Source organism: Cervus canadensis, chromosome 13 (genome assembly GCF_019320065.1).
Source record: "Cervus canadensis isolate Bull #8, Minnesota chromosome 13, ASM1932006v1, whole genome shotgun sequence".
NCBI lineage: Eukaryota > Metazoa > Chordata > Mammalia > Artiodactyla > Cervidae > Cervus > Cervus canadensis.
In genome coordinates, this window is record NC_057398.1 from 72100047 (window position 1) to 72116121 (window position 16075).

The 16075-nt window shown below is 37.9% G+C and overlaps 1 protein-coding gene across 1 annotated transcript; it reads right to left on the reverse strand.

The window, feature by feature from the left end:
• Window positions 1-8296: 8296 nt before the first annotated feature.
• On the reverse strand, window positions 8297-16016 carry LOC122452583 (apolipoprotein R-like). The gene is made up of 4 exons (XM_043486358.1): window positions 15717-16016; window positions 10525-10695; window positions 9574-9749; window positions 8297-9036 (listed from the first exon to the last, which is right to left on the reverse strand). The coding sequence occupies exons 1-4, from the start codon at window positions 15799-15801 to the stop codon at window positions 8881-8883; spliced, it is 588 nt and encodes a 195-aa protein (XP_043342293.1). The 5' UTR covers window positions 15802-16016; the 3' UTR covers window positions 8297-8880.
• Between the last annotated feature and the right edge of the window lie 59 nt (window positions 16017-16075).

The following is a 16075-nucleotide window of genomic DNA, read 5'->3' on the forward strand; positions in this document are numbered from 1 at the left end:
ATAAAAGATAGAAATTGCCTAGTAAGGCTTATAATGACTATAAATAACTCTCATACAAATTCTGAAATCTGGAATAAGGGCAGCCCTGGGAGGGTTGGGAGAGCTGTGAAAAGAAGAATCTGTGAGAGAGGGAAAGCATGTCTAGCAGAACCTCTACTAATTGGCCCTCAAGGATTGCTACCTCCTGGAGGGAGTAGGCTTAAACCTCTCTTGGTAGCCCATTATGAATACACTGTGACCACAAACTAGACCTAGTAAATGGCATGATAAAGGAGACAGATTTACTGCAAAATCTCTGAGCCCTCCCCTTTTGGAGGACGTGGAGCAGTGATCAATCAGGCCAGTGATGGAATTTCATGTCTCAGGAGGCAGGAGCGAAGGTAGAGAGCCCTGATCTTCAGGGGACCAGGGATTTCATTATTAGAGACCACATAGTGATTTGAGTGGCAATCCCTCGTAGCTCAGTCAGTGGAGTTTGCCTGCAAGGCAGCAGAACCGGGTTCAGTTCCTGGGTCAGGAAGATCCCCTGGAGAAGGAAATAGCAACCCATTCCAGTATTCTTGCCTGGAGAATCCCATGGAGAGAGGAGCCTAGCGGGCTACAGCCCATGGGGTCGCAAGAGTTGGACACGACTGAGCCACTAAGCATGCAGCAGACACACAAGTAGCAGTAAGACCAAGGGACTCAGGGATACTTAACTGATGCCTCGTCAAATACGCTTCACCTTTCCTGCCACCACTCTATCTGCCGCTCTGCTCCCTCACCCTGACTCCCAGGTTGGGAGAGATAAGGTCAGGAAATAACCCCAGTGCGGGCCTGGCCTCTCAATCCCTCTGGCTCTGCAGTAGCATTCTCCTCCATCAGTGACATTCAGCACCCTCTGCAATGGCCGTCCTAGACTTGGTCATTACCCAGAACCTTTTTATTCACCTAAAGAAAAAAAAAAAATCAGATAATGCCATTCTGTGACCACAGTCTTCCATCTTTCCAATTTGTTCATTCTGAATAGTCTCCTGCTCTTGAGACCTTTTTCTCCCAACATCAACCCCTCTTCAGACTGAGAGTCAGTGGCACACACTTAAATCTTTTATTGCTATCTTAAACTTTGCCACTTTGTCCTTTCATCACTTCTATCCAATGAAATCCAAACCTTCAATGAATCAGGGCTCAGCTGTTCATGCCAACAGAGCTCTGGGAAAAACCAAAAGCATAAAATTAAGCAGACTAGTACTGCTATAAATTTATGACCCCAATTTCACCTGGGCCCTCAACTCTAACCCCCTGATAATTCTCTATTCAATAAGGCTGGTTTTATATTTATACTTTCTACAACATTTTTAATCCTTCTTTACCTTGCTTGACATTCAGACTTCCCTACTTCCTCCCTCTTTGAGAAGGTGTGCTTACTTCTTGAGTGGGAAAACACAAGCGATAATAAAGGATGCCTCATTCAAGCAGCAGCCCCCACCCATTCTTTCCTTCTCCCCCGCATAAAATGGAGATGTCCATTCTCCTATCTGAGGTCATTTTCTCCAGCTGAGTTCTGCACCTTTTCCTTGTGGCTTTACCAAGAAACTCGGGCTACTCTTCCATGCCACCTTTGTCTGTCACAGCAACTTATCCCTTAACCTGATGTTCTGCTTCAGTTACCGCCTTCTGTCTTTGCCTTCTTTAGCAACTGAATGTAACTTTTGCTGGTCTTCAAAATTATACTTTTATTACTATTACTAAGTATAAAATTATGATTATTATTTATAGTATATATAAATATGCTCACATTACATAAATACAAAATGTCAAATAAATGCTTTCTCTTCCTAACCATCTCCCAAATATAAACCCCAGAGATAATCACTATAAGATTGTGTATATATGTTTGTTATATATATAGATGTATAAGAATTTCTTATATAAATGGAATTGTATGATACATGCTGTCCTGAAGCTTGCTCTTTTCATTTTTTACATTTTAGATATCTTTCCAAATTAGTGCCTACAAGTACACCTCATTCTTTTTAATGTGTGTGTTAGTTGCTCAGTCTTGTCTGACTCTTTGTGACCCCATGGACTGTAGCCCACTAGTCTCCTCTGTCCTGGGGTTTTCCAGGCAAAGATACTAGAGTGGGTTGCCATTCCCTCTTCCAGGGGAACTTCCCAACCCATGGATCATACCCAGGTCTCCTAGATTGCAGGCAGACTCTTTACTGTCTGAACCAGCAAAGCTGCATTTAATTTTCATGGTTTTTAAACATTCTCTGCTCTATTCCTCAGTTCCTAGAACAGTGTCTGGCAAATAGCAGGCACTCTATGAATATGAATATGGACTTCCCTGCTGGCTCAGATGGTGAAGAATCTGCCTCCAATGTGGGAGACCCAGGTTTGATCCCTGGGTCAGGAAGATCCCCTGGAGAAGAAAATGGCAACCCAGTCCAGTACTCTTGCCCAGAAATTCCCATGGATGGAGGATCCTGGTAGACTACAGTCCATGGGGTCACAAAGAGCACATGGGGTCACACGACTGAACGAGTTCACTTTCACTTTTTACTTTATGAATATTTAATGAATAAGTGAGTGAGTAAACTACACTGTTTATGAGTGAGTATACTACATTTGAAAGCAGTACTTTATTGATTTCTATTTGGGCTATCTTCAGTTTACTGCTTTTACAGCTAAACTTAGCCTGAACAGCAGCTCATGCCCTTCCTGTTGCATCTTCTGGTCCACATATCTTCCTGGCTCCCCTCGTCTGTGTATCTCCATCTACTTTTGCAAAAATAGTTTCTGTTTCATGTGTGACCAGCAAAGAAATTGCTTTTGATTGGCATGCACAAGAAACCCAGCAAGAATGAGCATATGTGATGTATAGGATTTGCTGGAAATTTCTCTAGTCCTACTAAGGTGTGGCTCACCAATGATTCTGATTCTTCTTCTTTCAGACACAGAGTGCGGTAGTTCTTTGTTCTCTTTTAAGGGTCCCTTAAAGTGACTTGCTTCTGCCCACTGCAGTCTTAAGGAGCCAGCACAACTGTTTTGTTCCTTCCCTTGACAGCAAAGTCTTCCTTCGTGTGGGTCCCAGAACAGAGCTGCCCCTGCCAACCCAGTGTGGGTATGCAGTCATAGCAAGAAATAAATCTTATAAAACCCTTGAAATTTAGGGATTGTTTGCTATGGAAACCAACCCAGCTCCTCCCAACTTCCCTGTGGTCCAGGGAAGGCCCACATCAAGTTCTTGCAGCTGCTTCTTTTTTATAAAGAACTTTTTCAATTGAATAGTAATTAACATATAATATTTTATATGTGTAAAATATTTCACATGTGTAACATAGTGATTTAATATTTTACACATGATGAATCAGTAAGACCAATTACATCCATCATCATAACACTTAATATTAATGACCACATTCCCTATATATCTATCTCATCCCCATGACATTTATCTTACAGATGGAAGTTTGTACCTTTTAATTCCCTTCAACTATTTCATCCATCCCCCAACACCCTCCTCTCTGGCAACAAACTTATTTGTTCTCTGCATTTTGAGTCTGTTTCTGTTTTATTTGTTTATTTGTCTTGTTATTTAGATTCTACATATAAATGAAATCATATGGTATTTGTTTTCCTCTGTCTGACTTATTTCACTTAGCATAACACCCTGCAGATCCATTCAGATTGCTGCAATGGCAAAATTTCATTCTTTTTATTCTCTATGTATGCATATCATGTCTTCTCTGTCCATTCATCTATGGATGAACACTTAGGTTGATTCTATATCTTGGCTATTGTAAATAATGCTTCAATTTGAACATTGGGATGCATATAACTTTTTCTGGTTAATCTGTTTTTAATTTTATTTGGACAAATACCCAGAAGTAAAATTGCTGAATCATATGGTCATTCTATTTTTAAATTTTCAAGGAACTTTCACACTGTTTCTCATGACTGCATTAATTTACATTCCAACCAACAGTGTACAAGTGTTCCCTTTTCTCCACATCTTTGCCAATGCTTCTTTCTTGTCTTCCTAAAATAGCCCTTCTACATACAGATGGCTAATAAACACATGAAAAGATGTTCAATATCACTCATTATCAGGGAAATGCAAATCAAAACCACAATGAGATACCATCTCAGGCTGGTCAGAATGGCTGCTATCCACAAGTCTACAAACAATAAATGCTTGAGAGTGTGCGGAGAAAAAGGAACCCTCTTAAACTGTTGGTGGGAATGCAAACTAGTACAGCCACTATGGAGAACAGTATGGAGATTCCTTAACAAACTGGAAATAGAACTGCCATATGACCCAGCAATCCCACTCCTGGGCATACACACTGAGGAAACCAGAATTGAAAGAGACACGTGCACCCCAATGTTAATCGCAGCACTGTTTATAATAGCCAGGACATGGAAGCAACCTAGATGTCCATCAGCAGACAAATGGATAAGAAAGCTGTGGTACATATACACCATGGACTATTACTCAGCTATTAAAAAGAATGCATTTGAATCAGTTCTAATGAAGTGGATGAAACTAGAGCCTATTATACAGAGTGAAGTAAGTCAGAAAGAAAAACACCAATACAGTATATCAACACATATATATGGAATTTAGAAAGATAGTAATGATGACCCTATCTGTGAGACAGCAGAAGAGACATATATGTAAAGAACAGACTTTTGGACTCTGTGGGAGAAGGTGAGGGTGGGATGATCTGAGAGAATAGCATTGAAACATGTATATTACCATATGTGAAACAGATCGCCAGTCCAGGTTCAATGCATGAGACAGGGTGCTCAGGGCTGGTGCACTGGGATGACCCAGAGGGATGGGGTGGGGAGGGAGGTGGGACAGGGGTTCAGAATGGGAACACATGTACACCCATGGCTCATTCATGTCAACGTATGGCAAAAACCACTATAATATTGTAAAGTAATTAGCCTCCAATTGAAATAAATAAATTAATTTAAAAAAATAAAATAAAACCACCCTTCTGACAGATGTGTGTGAGGTGGTAGCTCATTGTGGTTTTGATTTGCATTTCCCTGATCATTAGTTATGTTGAGCATATTTTTATGTTGGTCATTTATATGTCTTCTTTGGAAATAATGTCTATTCAAGTTGTCTGTCTACTTCATCTTGTTTTATTGAAATTGAGTTTTATGAACAGTTTATATATTTTAGATAGCAACCCCTTATTAAATATGTCATTTGAAAATATACTTTCACCTTTTCATTTTGTTGGTGGTTTTCTTTGCTATAAAAAGCTTTTTAGCTTGATGTAGTCCCATTTTTTCATTTTTTATTTTGTTTTCCTTGCCTAAGAAGACATATACAAAAAAGTATCGCCAAGACTGATGTCAAAGTGTTATTGCCTATGTTTTTTCTAGGAATTTTATGGCTTTGGGTCTTACACTTCAGTCTTTAATCTATTTTGAGCTTATTTTGGTACATAACATAAGAAAATTATATAGATTTATTCTTTAGCATGTAGCTCTTCAGTTGTCCAACACTTTATTAAAGAGACTGTCTTTTCCCCATTGAATATTCTTGCCTCCTTTGTTGTAGTTAATTGATCATATGAACATGGTTTTATTTCTGGATTCTATTCTGTACCACTGATTCATGGGTCTGTTTTTGTGCCAAAATCATACTATTTTGATTACTATAATTTTATAGTATAGTTCCAAGTCTGGAAGTATGATATCTCCAGTTTTATTCTTCTTTCTCAAGATTGCTTTGGCTATTCTGGGTCTTTTGTAGTTCCATTCAAATTTTCAAATAACTTGCTCTAGTCCTATATTTTGTTAAGGATTGCATTGAGTTTGTAGATTGTTTTGAATAGTATGGACATTTTAAGGATATTGATTCTTCTAATCCATGAGCACAATACACCTTTCCATTAATTTGTGTTGTCTTTCATTTCTTTCCTCAAAGTCTTATAGTTTTAGGTTTTTCATCTCCTTGGTTAAATGTATCCCTAGGCTGCACAGTTTCTAAAGGTATCATGTTGGTTTCCTGATTCATTTCTTTCCCCAAGACTGGGCTGGGTACTCTGGGTCCCTTCTGATGACCTGTGCTTCAGATATATAACCTTTGTAAGTACAGTAAACATCCTCTCTGACTGACTTTTCCTGATAACAATTTTCTCTATCCATGGCTACCTTGCTCCAAAGAATTATTTGTTATTTGACAAATGTACTACATGATTCTCTCTCAGATAAATTGGAAGAAGACAAAATATAACTATTGTTTTGAGATACATCCCTATCGCCCCCAACACCCTCACCCCGAACAGCTGTTCTTCCAGAGCATTGCCTGTAGTGCCTCTGTAAGCCTTCTGTTTTCTGCTTCCTTGCTTGGCCTGATTCATTAGGACCATGGAGAAATCTGGACTGTTACGCATGGCTCACTCACAGTCACTCACACATTTATCTCACACCATTACAGAGAACGGCTCTTGGTATCAGATGGTCTATAGCAACATTAGGAGAACAAGCCTCTGTTACACTTCCTTTCCATCTGCACTCAACTCAGGTCAGGGTTTACTCTCATGTGTTGGAAAGACTGTTTTGGGTGAACACCTCAGTCTCTTCCTCCAAAGTTTCTGTCATTTTGCATTTACCACAAAAGCCAGACCAATGTCCGCCTCAACAAAACAACAATAAAGGAATAATCTCATGTTTCAAATTCTAGATCAGTCCATTGTAAGCTGAATCTGTCCCATGTATAATAAGCCCTGCCTGCAAGATGCCTGGTGTGGATAACTTGACATGACTGCCAATAACTTTAATCCTTTTTGTGGCATAGTTTTACAAACTGCAAGCAAATTAAAAAAGCTTTTTGACTGGCTTTTGCTTCAAAACAGTCCCAAAATGTAGTTACCTAAAGCAACTACTTATAAGCAAGGATCCTTCTGGGAAGTCTTTCTGATATGGTTCAAGCTCAGCTGGTCTCGGTTAGCCCAGCTGAGGTGCTTGTAGTCAGTTGGTGAGTTGGTTGGAGACTGGCTAGTTCCCATGGCCTCACATATCTGCTATCAGCTGAGACAAAGAAGGGGCATATATCTTTCATCAGCCAGCAAGACAGCCTGGACTTATTCACACGGTGGTGGATATAGGATTTCAAGAGCAGCAACAAGGGGAACCCTAATGCACAAAGTGACCTGCAAGGTTCTGTTTATATCACATTTGTTATTTTCTGTCCTATTGGCCAAAGCAAATGACAAAGTAGCCCAAACTCAAAGGATGAAGAAAGCATCTACCTCAAACCGAAGGGATTCTTACAGACGTAGATACAAGGACAGGAAGTATCTGTGGCCAATTTTTGCCATTTACCATAAAAGGGCAGTCTCCAACCCAGGCCTCATATCTTCCTTTTCAATGCCTCAGGCTTCCTCAGGCTTTCTTCCTTTCTGTCCATGCAGTGTACTCATTCCACTCCCACGGGACCCTTCAGAAGCCTGAGATATGTCCTGTATCATTTCTAGTTCCCCAAATCTGCACTAGTGTCTATAGCACAAAGCGCCATTCTGTATGGCTTGGGATAAAAGACTTTCACTTTTGTAAAAAACCATATAAATCGTTTCCAAATCAAGAACTCAATAGTTAAAGTTTTAGTAGCATACCATTACTATGTGAATTTTCAAGAGCTGCAGTAATTAGCATATTGAGTTCTTTTCATTTCAATTACTCCTTAACTTCAAGTACTAGTATTTCTGTAATATTGCATAATTTACCCACAGAGAAACATCCTCATGTCTTGTACCTGGTGCTTCATTCTCTGCACTTTTCTTCTTTACAGCTTCCAGATTGCAAGGTACACTAATACTTGTTAACATACACATTGTGAAAAATCTGGAATGGCATTGTATAATATAGTTAATAGCCACATGTAATTATTGAGTATTTCAAATACGGCTAGTTCAAATTTCGATGTGCTGTAATTTAAATATATCTATACTTAAATGCAGTATATATATACACTGCATTTACATACTATATATATATACTATATATATATACTGTAGTATGAAGAAAAGAATGTTAAATATAATGCTAATAATTTTCACATAGAGTACATATCAAAATGACTCTATTTTGAAAATTTGGGTTAAATAAAATATATTATTGAAACTAATTTCAAATGTTTATTTTTACTTTTTAAATGTAGCTACTGAAATTTATATATTTTGGCTCTCAAAATTTATCCTAGAAATTTACCAAAAAATAAAAGATAAGGGGTTATATTAATATCAACCAAATTATGTTTGAATGTATTTGAGAACAAAGAACATTATGAAAGATAAAGAAGTTTATTACATAATGAAAAAGGGTCAGTTATCAAGAAGATACAAATTCTAAACATTAATGCCCCTAATAATAGTACTTCAAAATATATGAAGCAAAAACTAAAAGCTGCAGGAAATAACAGACAAACCTACAAAGAGAATTTTGATAGCCCTTCTTCCAATCATTGATAGAACAAATAGACTGAAAGTCAGCCAGGACAGAGAAGACTGGAGCCATCTAACTGACATTTATAGGGAGTGCCACTCAGCAGCAAAACACACAGTCTTTACAAGAATACATGGAATATTGAGCAAGTGCCACATTCTAAGCCATAAAACATTTATCAATAAAATTGGTATATCCAAGGCAGACTGGTCAGGAAGCAAAAAGAGAGAAGATATGAGTTATCAGCATCAGGAATAAGCATCACTATAGATCCTACAGCCAATCAAAGAATAAGAAGGTCACAACTGTAGAAGTTAGTAGGGTAAAAAATACTGTATTTTGTGTGAGTGTGGCGAGAACTCTCCTGCACAGCGAAGTATATTGACACTGCAGCTTCTTTCCTGAGCATGTATCCAAGAGAAAGCCTCAAGCAATTTCCTCTTTGCGTCTTTCTTGCTCCAGTTTTTCAATCTCCAGAGACAATTTACGTAACTCCAGGGCCAGCTTCGCCTCCCAGGTATTCGGGAGACACTTTAGGAGTTTTTGGCCTTTCAAGACTGCCTCACAAACTTCATCACCTACCTGAAAGAGGAAACAAAAAGAGTGATTTCAGAAAGTTTCCTCATCCTTGTGAAGGGTGCGCTTCCTCAGGAAGTCTCAAGGCATGAGGAAGACTGGAAGATGCAGAACAACCCCAGGACTGATGATGGGTAGGAAACTCCAGAAAAATACTCTGGATCCTAGAAAAATATTTCCCTGAGACCTCAGTCTGTATCTGTTCTTAAATAACAATCAGCATCAGTGTCAAGCATAGAGGAAGTATAAGCAGGAGGGAAATCCCCCAAAACCACCCAAAAACACAACTAGCATGTCAGTCCTACTGACCAACCGGAAATGGAGCAAAACCACACAATTTATTGGAGGAAATACGAGACGCTAGGTATCTGGTCAATAAGACTCTTCTGTTCACACACAATAGACCCCTTATAAATTCACCCCCCGCAACTGAGATAGCCCTTTAGGATATATTATTTGTTTTTCTATTTTATGAACCATCCCATTTTCCTTTAATTTATTTTGAGATGTCATATGACATAAAATTCATTGGGTGTTACTCACCTTCTCACACTTGGGCACATCCGGACTCCAAAATTTGTTCTCTGAGCAAAAGATGTTCTGGGAACCAACCATCCTATAGCCAGGGTCACACCTGACAGTGACAGTTTCAGGGGTGACATACTGATCCTTCTCCACAGACAGCTTTCCATTGGATATTTCTGGTTTTTGGCATAGAGCTGTAATCAAGACACATTTTCTTAGCATTGTGAGTATCTCAAATACAACACATTTTAACACTAATAATATCATTTAAAAAGGATAAAAACATCGCTGAATTCTACCTTTCCTTTCTACGCTACAGATAGACTATTACTACTACTTCTACCAATACTGGCAAGGATTTATGGAGCTCTGGCTGGAATCACCTATGTGCAAACACAATATATACATCATTTAATGTAAGCTTTCAGCAACTCTGTGAGGGAGGCCCTATGGTTATCTCATCTTAGAGATGAGGCAACTGAGACCCAGGGAAATTAAATGCCTTGCCCCACGTCACATAATTGCAGCGGCAGAGCAAGAGTGAGAACCTAGGGGTTATTTTGAGCTGTTCACTTCTGCCCTATGGCACCTCTCTTCTTGCCTCAGTTTCCTCTTGTGTAAAATAAAAATAGCACCAGTAACTCAGCTCCTGGATTTATTATGAGTGAGATTATTTAAATAACCTTTAGGAACATTTTCCTTATTCTGCCATAATATCCACTTTCCCAATAAGGAGGTCAACCCTATCAGTCAACTCTCCCATGAAAGGTTCTGGCTTCTACAAGAATTTGAGGGTGCCATTTCTTGAATATGTGGGAATTAAACCACAGTGGACCTCACTCAGGCTCAAGCACATGCTCGTGACAACTCTACCTCTGGCTGGGACGCTTTCTTTCAGAGTCACTTCTGAATTACTCCACAGTAGCTCTATCTCTTAGTGCTATTCTTCCCCCGGGGAACCAAGATTACCTTTACACTCAGGAGCCATTGGTGACCAATTTAAAAATGAGCAGGAGATTCTAGCCTCTCCAACAAGAGTATATCCTTCCTGACATTCATACTCAACCACATCAGTTCTCAATATTCCTTTTTCGATATATGTAAAGCGTCCATGTTTAATTTCAGGTGGTGAACTACAACCTTCAACGGTGAAAGAGAGAGAAGAGATTTCTGTTGTTGTTGTTTTTTAACACATTAAACAAAACAGCATTCAACTAAAGTAATCTATTGAAAGACTTTTATCCTTCCCAATCAATTTCACTGCCCTTAAGATAATTAGGATAATTCACAAAGAAGGAATGTGGTGGTGGTGGTTTAGTTGCTAAGTCATGTCCAACTCTTGCGACTTCATGGACTGTAGCCTGTCAGGCTTCTCTGTCCATGGGATTCTCCAAGCAAGAATACTGAGTAGGTTGTCATTTCCCTCTCCAAGGGATCTTCCCAACTCAAGGATAGAACCCAGGTCTCCTGTATTGCAGCAGATTCTTTAACAACTGAGCTATGAAGGAAGCACCAAAGAAAGATTGTTCTCCTCTATTACCATGTGGCTGGAAATTAAGGAAAGGAGGTATGTATAAGGGTATCTGAGGGAAAGAGAACTGATCCTCACCTTGTATACAACTATTTTTTTCAATAAGTGTAAATAGCAAAATATGTGTATAAGCATTTACTATAAAATGTCAGTCAGTACTGGAAGCATTTAATAAATATTAACTCATTTAATTCTCCCAAACAACCCTATGAGGTAGGCATTATTACTATTATTTTTGTTTCATAGATGAGGAAACACAGAGAAGTACAGTAACTTTCCCAAGGTCACACAGGGAGGGACTGAGTCAATGCAGTTCTGCTCCACGAAGACCACGGTCTTGGCAATACACTGCTTCAGCAGAGAGAATGGGCTACTTGGGGACAGTGGAAGACTCTCAGTAATTAAAGCTTAGAGTCAGTCTTTCTTTTTTTTAACTAAAGTTACTAAAGAAACATTTGTGATCAAGAGACATTGTTCTGTGAAAACTTGCAGGGACTGTGCAAATCCAGAATACCTTAGCACCTCCATACCCATCAATCCCAAGAGTACTCTGTGTTTTTGCATCTTTTATATAAGAGAATGTTAGAAAATGTTTTCTGAAATTACTTTGATAATGAAATAAGAATTAATCCATATAAAGACATTATATCAAATTTCACAAAGCCCTGGAGAATTTAGTTAATAATTTTAATACATTGGTAAATACACATAATTTTAGGAAACAGACTTTAGGTTTATCAGGACTTGGAAAGCTTTCATAATTTGTGTCTTCTATAAATAAAAGATAAAAGCCATAGAGTAAACTTTGGTTCAATGAATTTTCTAGAGCACCTCACAGAAATCAGAGAAATATTTCATTTACCAGATTTATTGTAAAAGGGTATAACTCGGGAACAGCCATACGGAAGAGACGCAAAGGGCAAAGTGTGTAAAAGGGGACAGAGCTTCCATGCCCTCTCCAGAAATGCAGTTTCCCTGCACCTCTATATATTCATAAACCAGAAGCTCTCTAAGTCCCATCTTTTTGGGGTTTTATGGAGGCTTTATCACATAGGCATGGCTAATAAAAACATTGGTCATTAGCAATTGATTCAACCTCCAACCCCTGCCTCCTCACCAGAGGCAGAGGGTAAGACTGATAATTCCAACCCTCTAATCATATGATTAGCAACCAGTGCCCAACTTTGGGCTTACTCATGGTTCAGTGGTCAAGAATCCACTTGCAATGCAGGAGACGCAGGAGACGTGGGTTCGATCCCTGGGTTGGGAAGATCCCCTGGAGGAGAGCATGGCAACCCACTCCAGTATTCCTGCCTGGAGAAACCCAGGAAAAGAGGAGCCTTGCAGGCTACAATCCAAAAAGTCAAACATGACTGAAGTGACTTGAGCACCCATCTTTAGTTGGGGTCCCAAAGTTAGTTAATTAGACACTTTCCTCATCATCTTTACTTAGGATATTATCAGAGTATTGGGAGCTGTGAACCAGGAACCTTGGACAAAGACCAAATACACATTTTTTGAATGACCAAATGACCAAAAAATATTTTTTTTCTTATAAATCACATTGTCACATTTGTGAATGTACCTTACTAACCCTGGCACACAACAATCTTTGGCTTCTCTGAACTACATTTCTTGTTAGCAGTAACAGGTGGATCAATCTATGCCCTAAGCACTGTGTTAAGCACTTCACTTACAACATTCCATTTAATTCTAAAAACAAAAACAAAAAAACCTTACCTGAGTGTCATTGTCATCCTCATTTACAGATGAAGGAACAGACTAATCTAATCAATAAAGTATAAATAGAAAGACTAAGCAAATAAATCACACAATGAGTGAAGTACAAGTCTTCAAATATGTTAAAGACATTCTATTTTCTGTCTCACTGGTTTGGCAGTTATATTGCAGGGTATGTGTGTGTGTATATCTGTGCTGACAGATAAATAAGTAGATGGACACATCTTTATTCTACTTTTGCATCTTGAGGGCAGGGAGCACATTTCATACCTCTCCACACCACAGACACTTAATATGTTCCTCTGAAAAGGGCAGTTCCCAAAACAGATATTTGTGAGAAGGTGATGTTACCTATACAGGAAGTCTAGAGCTCAAGTATAGCCCTTCCTGAGGCTCACATGAAATAATTTTTTATTAACACAATAGACATAAGATTGTTGCACTAAACTCCATGGAGAATATTAAGGGGCATATTGGAACCTCGTTAAAATAGGGAGGATGGCATATAAATAGTTAAGTCAAAATAGCAGGCAGAGTATGGTAAATGTCAAAAGAAAGCAGAAAATATGTACTATAAGAAGAGGGAGAAAGAGTCCCATGCATTAAATATGCCAGGAAAATGCCTTCTAGGGTCAGGAATTGGAATTGGATAAGTAGCTGCATGGAAGAGGCATTTTATATTGAGTGGGAATTATGTTAGCAAGAATGAGAGGGAGCAAATCACATGGGAATATTTATGGTTGGTTAATAAGCTAGTTTAACTAGAGAATCACATAGGGGACAAGTGTGAGAGGTAGGCTATGAAGCTGGGATCAGATTATGACAGGTTTTAAACAATAGACTAGGTTAAAGGCATAATTCCATAAACAATGGAGGAATTAAGGAAATAAAAAGGAAGGAGCTTATTCAAAAGATAAATGAATAACTCACAAGACTTCTTGGCCAATGGTATATGGCCTTTCTTTACTGACTTAGACAAAATGGAAATAGAAATTCAAAGATGAATGTGGAAGATTGGTAGAATAAATACACCACACACATAGACGTACACACACATACATGAAAGAGAATCTATTACTTACTAAACAGGTTAAAAAATCATCAGGTCCAATTCCTAGCCAAACACTTGAAGAAGTTTATAATCCTATATTGACCTTTTTGCCTAACTTTTAGCCTTCTCTCAATTATTTTCATCTTTTTGCAGAAGAAGCCTCCAAAACAATGATACCACCATATCCTCTTTAGAAATTAACTTAGACAAAAGAAAAATCATATAAGAAAAAGGAAAGGATCTATACATTAAAAGAAACTTAAGAGGCATATAAATCAATTGTGATGTATAGACCTTACTTGGATTCTAATTTGCATAAGTAAACAGTTACAAAAATATTTATAAATAAGCCAATCAGGAAAATTTGAAAACTAGATACTTGATTTTATGTAAGTATTACTTAATTTTGAATATTATAATGGTTTGTGATAGCTTTTAAGAAAGAATGTCTATCTTTTAGAGATACATGCTAAAATATTCAGAAGCAATATTCAAGATTTCCTTCTAAATAGAGAGTGGGCAAAATGAATGTGGATATGGTTAAAACAAGAATGGCCATGAGTTGATAACTGCTGAATCTGAGTAATAAGTATTTGAAGCTTTGTACATATTTTAAGTTATCAATAGGAAAAAAAGAAATCACATTTTCTGATTTAAAAAATCACTGTTAATGCACAGATTTCATTTATATAAAGCACAATTAAATGCTCTAGTTACATTTCTCCATAGAGTCCTACAAGTACTATCAAATCTTCTCAGTGCTGATTAATTTATAAACATTACCAAACTGCAAAGAATGAAACTTTACATATATAAAATGTCATTTACAGAGAGCTCTTTTACATATAACTTATGACTTAAGATTCTAGTTAATTTTCTCAGAATTAGTGGTAACAATTACAATTTAAATTTTGCTTAATAGATGGTAATAACATGCCAATGGATTAGAAACAAAAATTATGTCTGAGGGTAATAAACTAATTTAAAAATTAATAACTTACAAGCATTTGTGAGTTCATATTTATGTATAATTATGAAAGCAATATTATTTGCAGTTTATTCTTTTCTTTTAATTGAAACATAATTGACCTCAACAGTGTGTTTAATCTAGGTATACAGCACATTTATTTACCTTATAAAATGCATTCATGTTCTATTGCTCAGTCATGTCCAATTCTTTGTGACTCCATGGACTGTGGTTCAAAAGGCTCCTCTGTCCATGGGATTTCCCAGGCAAGAATACTGGAGTGGGTTGCCATTTCCTTCTCCAGGGGGTCTTCCCGACCCAGGGATGGCAACTGCATCTTCTGCATTGCAGGCAGATTCTTTACCGTCTGAGCCACCAGGGAAGACCTTTATAAATGCTCACCGTGATAATCTAGTTAATATCTGTCACCATACAAGGCTATTACAATACTGTTGACCATGTTCCCCATGCTGCTTATTTCATTCCCACAATTCATTATCTGTTTACTAGGGCAGACCCCCAGGAATTCAAACAAAACAGCTGTTTCTCTAATAATAATATAAATCTAAAAGTACTAAAATATTTTGAAAATATTTGGGAATTCAGTTGTTCCATTAATGAAATAGAAGTTAATAAACAATTTATTATAACATTGGTAAAGCAATTTGTTAACTGAAATTGACATTAGTAAAACAAGTTATTATACCTCCCACAAAGCAATATAAATCATTTCAATTTGATCATACTTTTAAAATTCCTAATATGGAATGAATATATTTGCAATTTATTGGTTTAACTACCTTCTTGCCATTAATTGAACACTGTTCTAATGGCTTTTCTGGGACCTGAGAACCCGCAACTATTTTACTCACCTTGTAAGCCATCAAGGCAGAGGAGCACGGTCAGAATCCCAAAGAGATACAGAACTGGGGACTTTCTCCCTGACACAGGCTTCATGGTAAGTGTTGACAATTGTGACCAATGGAAGCCCAAAGATCACAGGTTGCACCTGAAAATATCTGGAAGGAAGAGAATGAACTAGCAGCAGCACTCTCCAAATGAGTTCAGCTGCACAATAGTCAGCAAAACTCCAGGGTAAAAAAAAAAACACAGGTCAAAACTCTGAACTGAGAGCTTCTTCCTCCTCAGTTAGGAAGAAGCTGAGTGGAACAGGGCAGAATGAGGACTTTTGCAATCAACTAAGTCAAAGGGCACTAGAGACCTCAATACT

Excerpts from the sequence above, each read along its gene's own strand:
- LOC122452583 (XM_043486358.1), bottom strand. The coding sequence starts at position 15,801 with ATGAAGCCTGTGTCAGGGAGAAAGTCCCCAGTTCTGTATCTCTTTGGG. Across the intron at positions 9,750-10,524 it reads AATGGCTCCTGAGTGTAAAG|CTCTATGCCAAAAACCAGAA; the intron begins GTAATCTTGGTT and ends TCTTGATTACAG. Across the intron at positions 9,037-9,573 it reads ATGTGCCCAAGTGTGAGAAG|GTAGGTGATGAAGTTTGTGA; the intron begins GTGAGTAACACC and ends TTCCTCTTTCAG.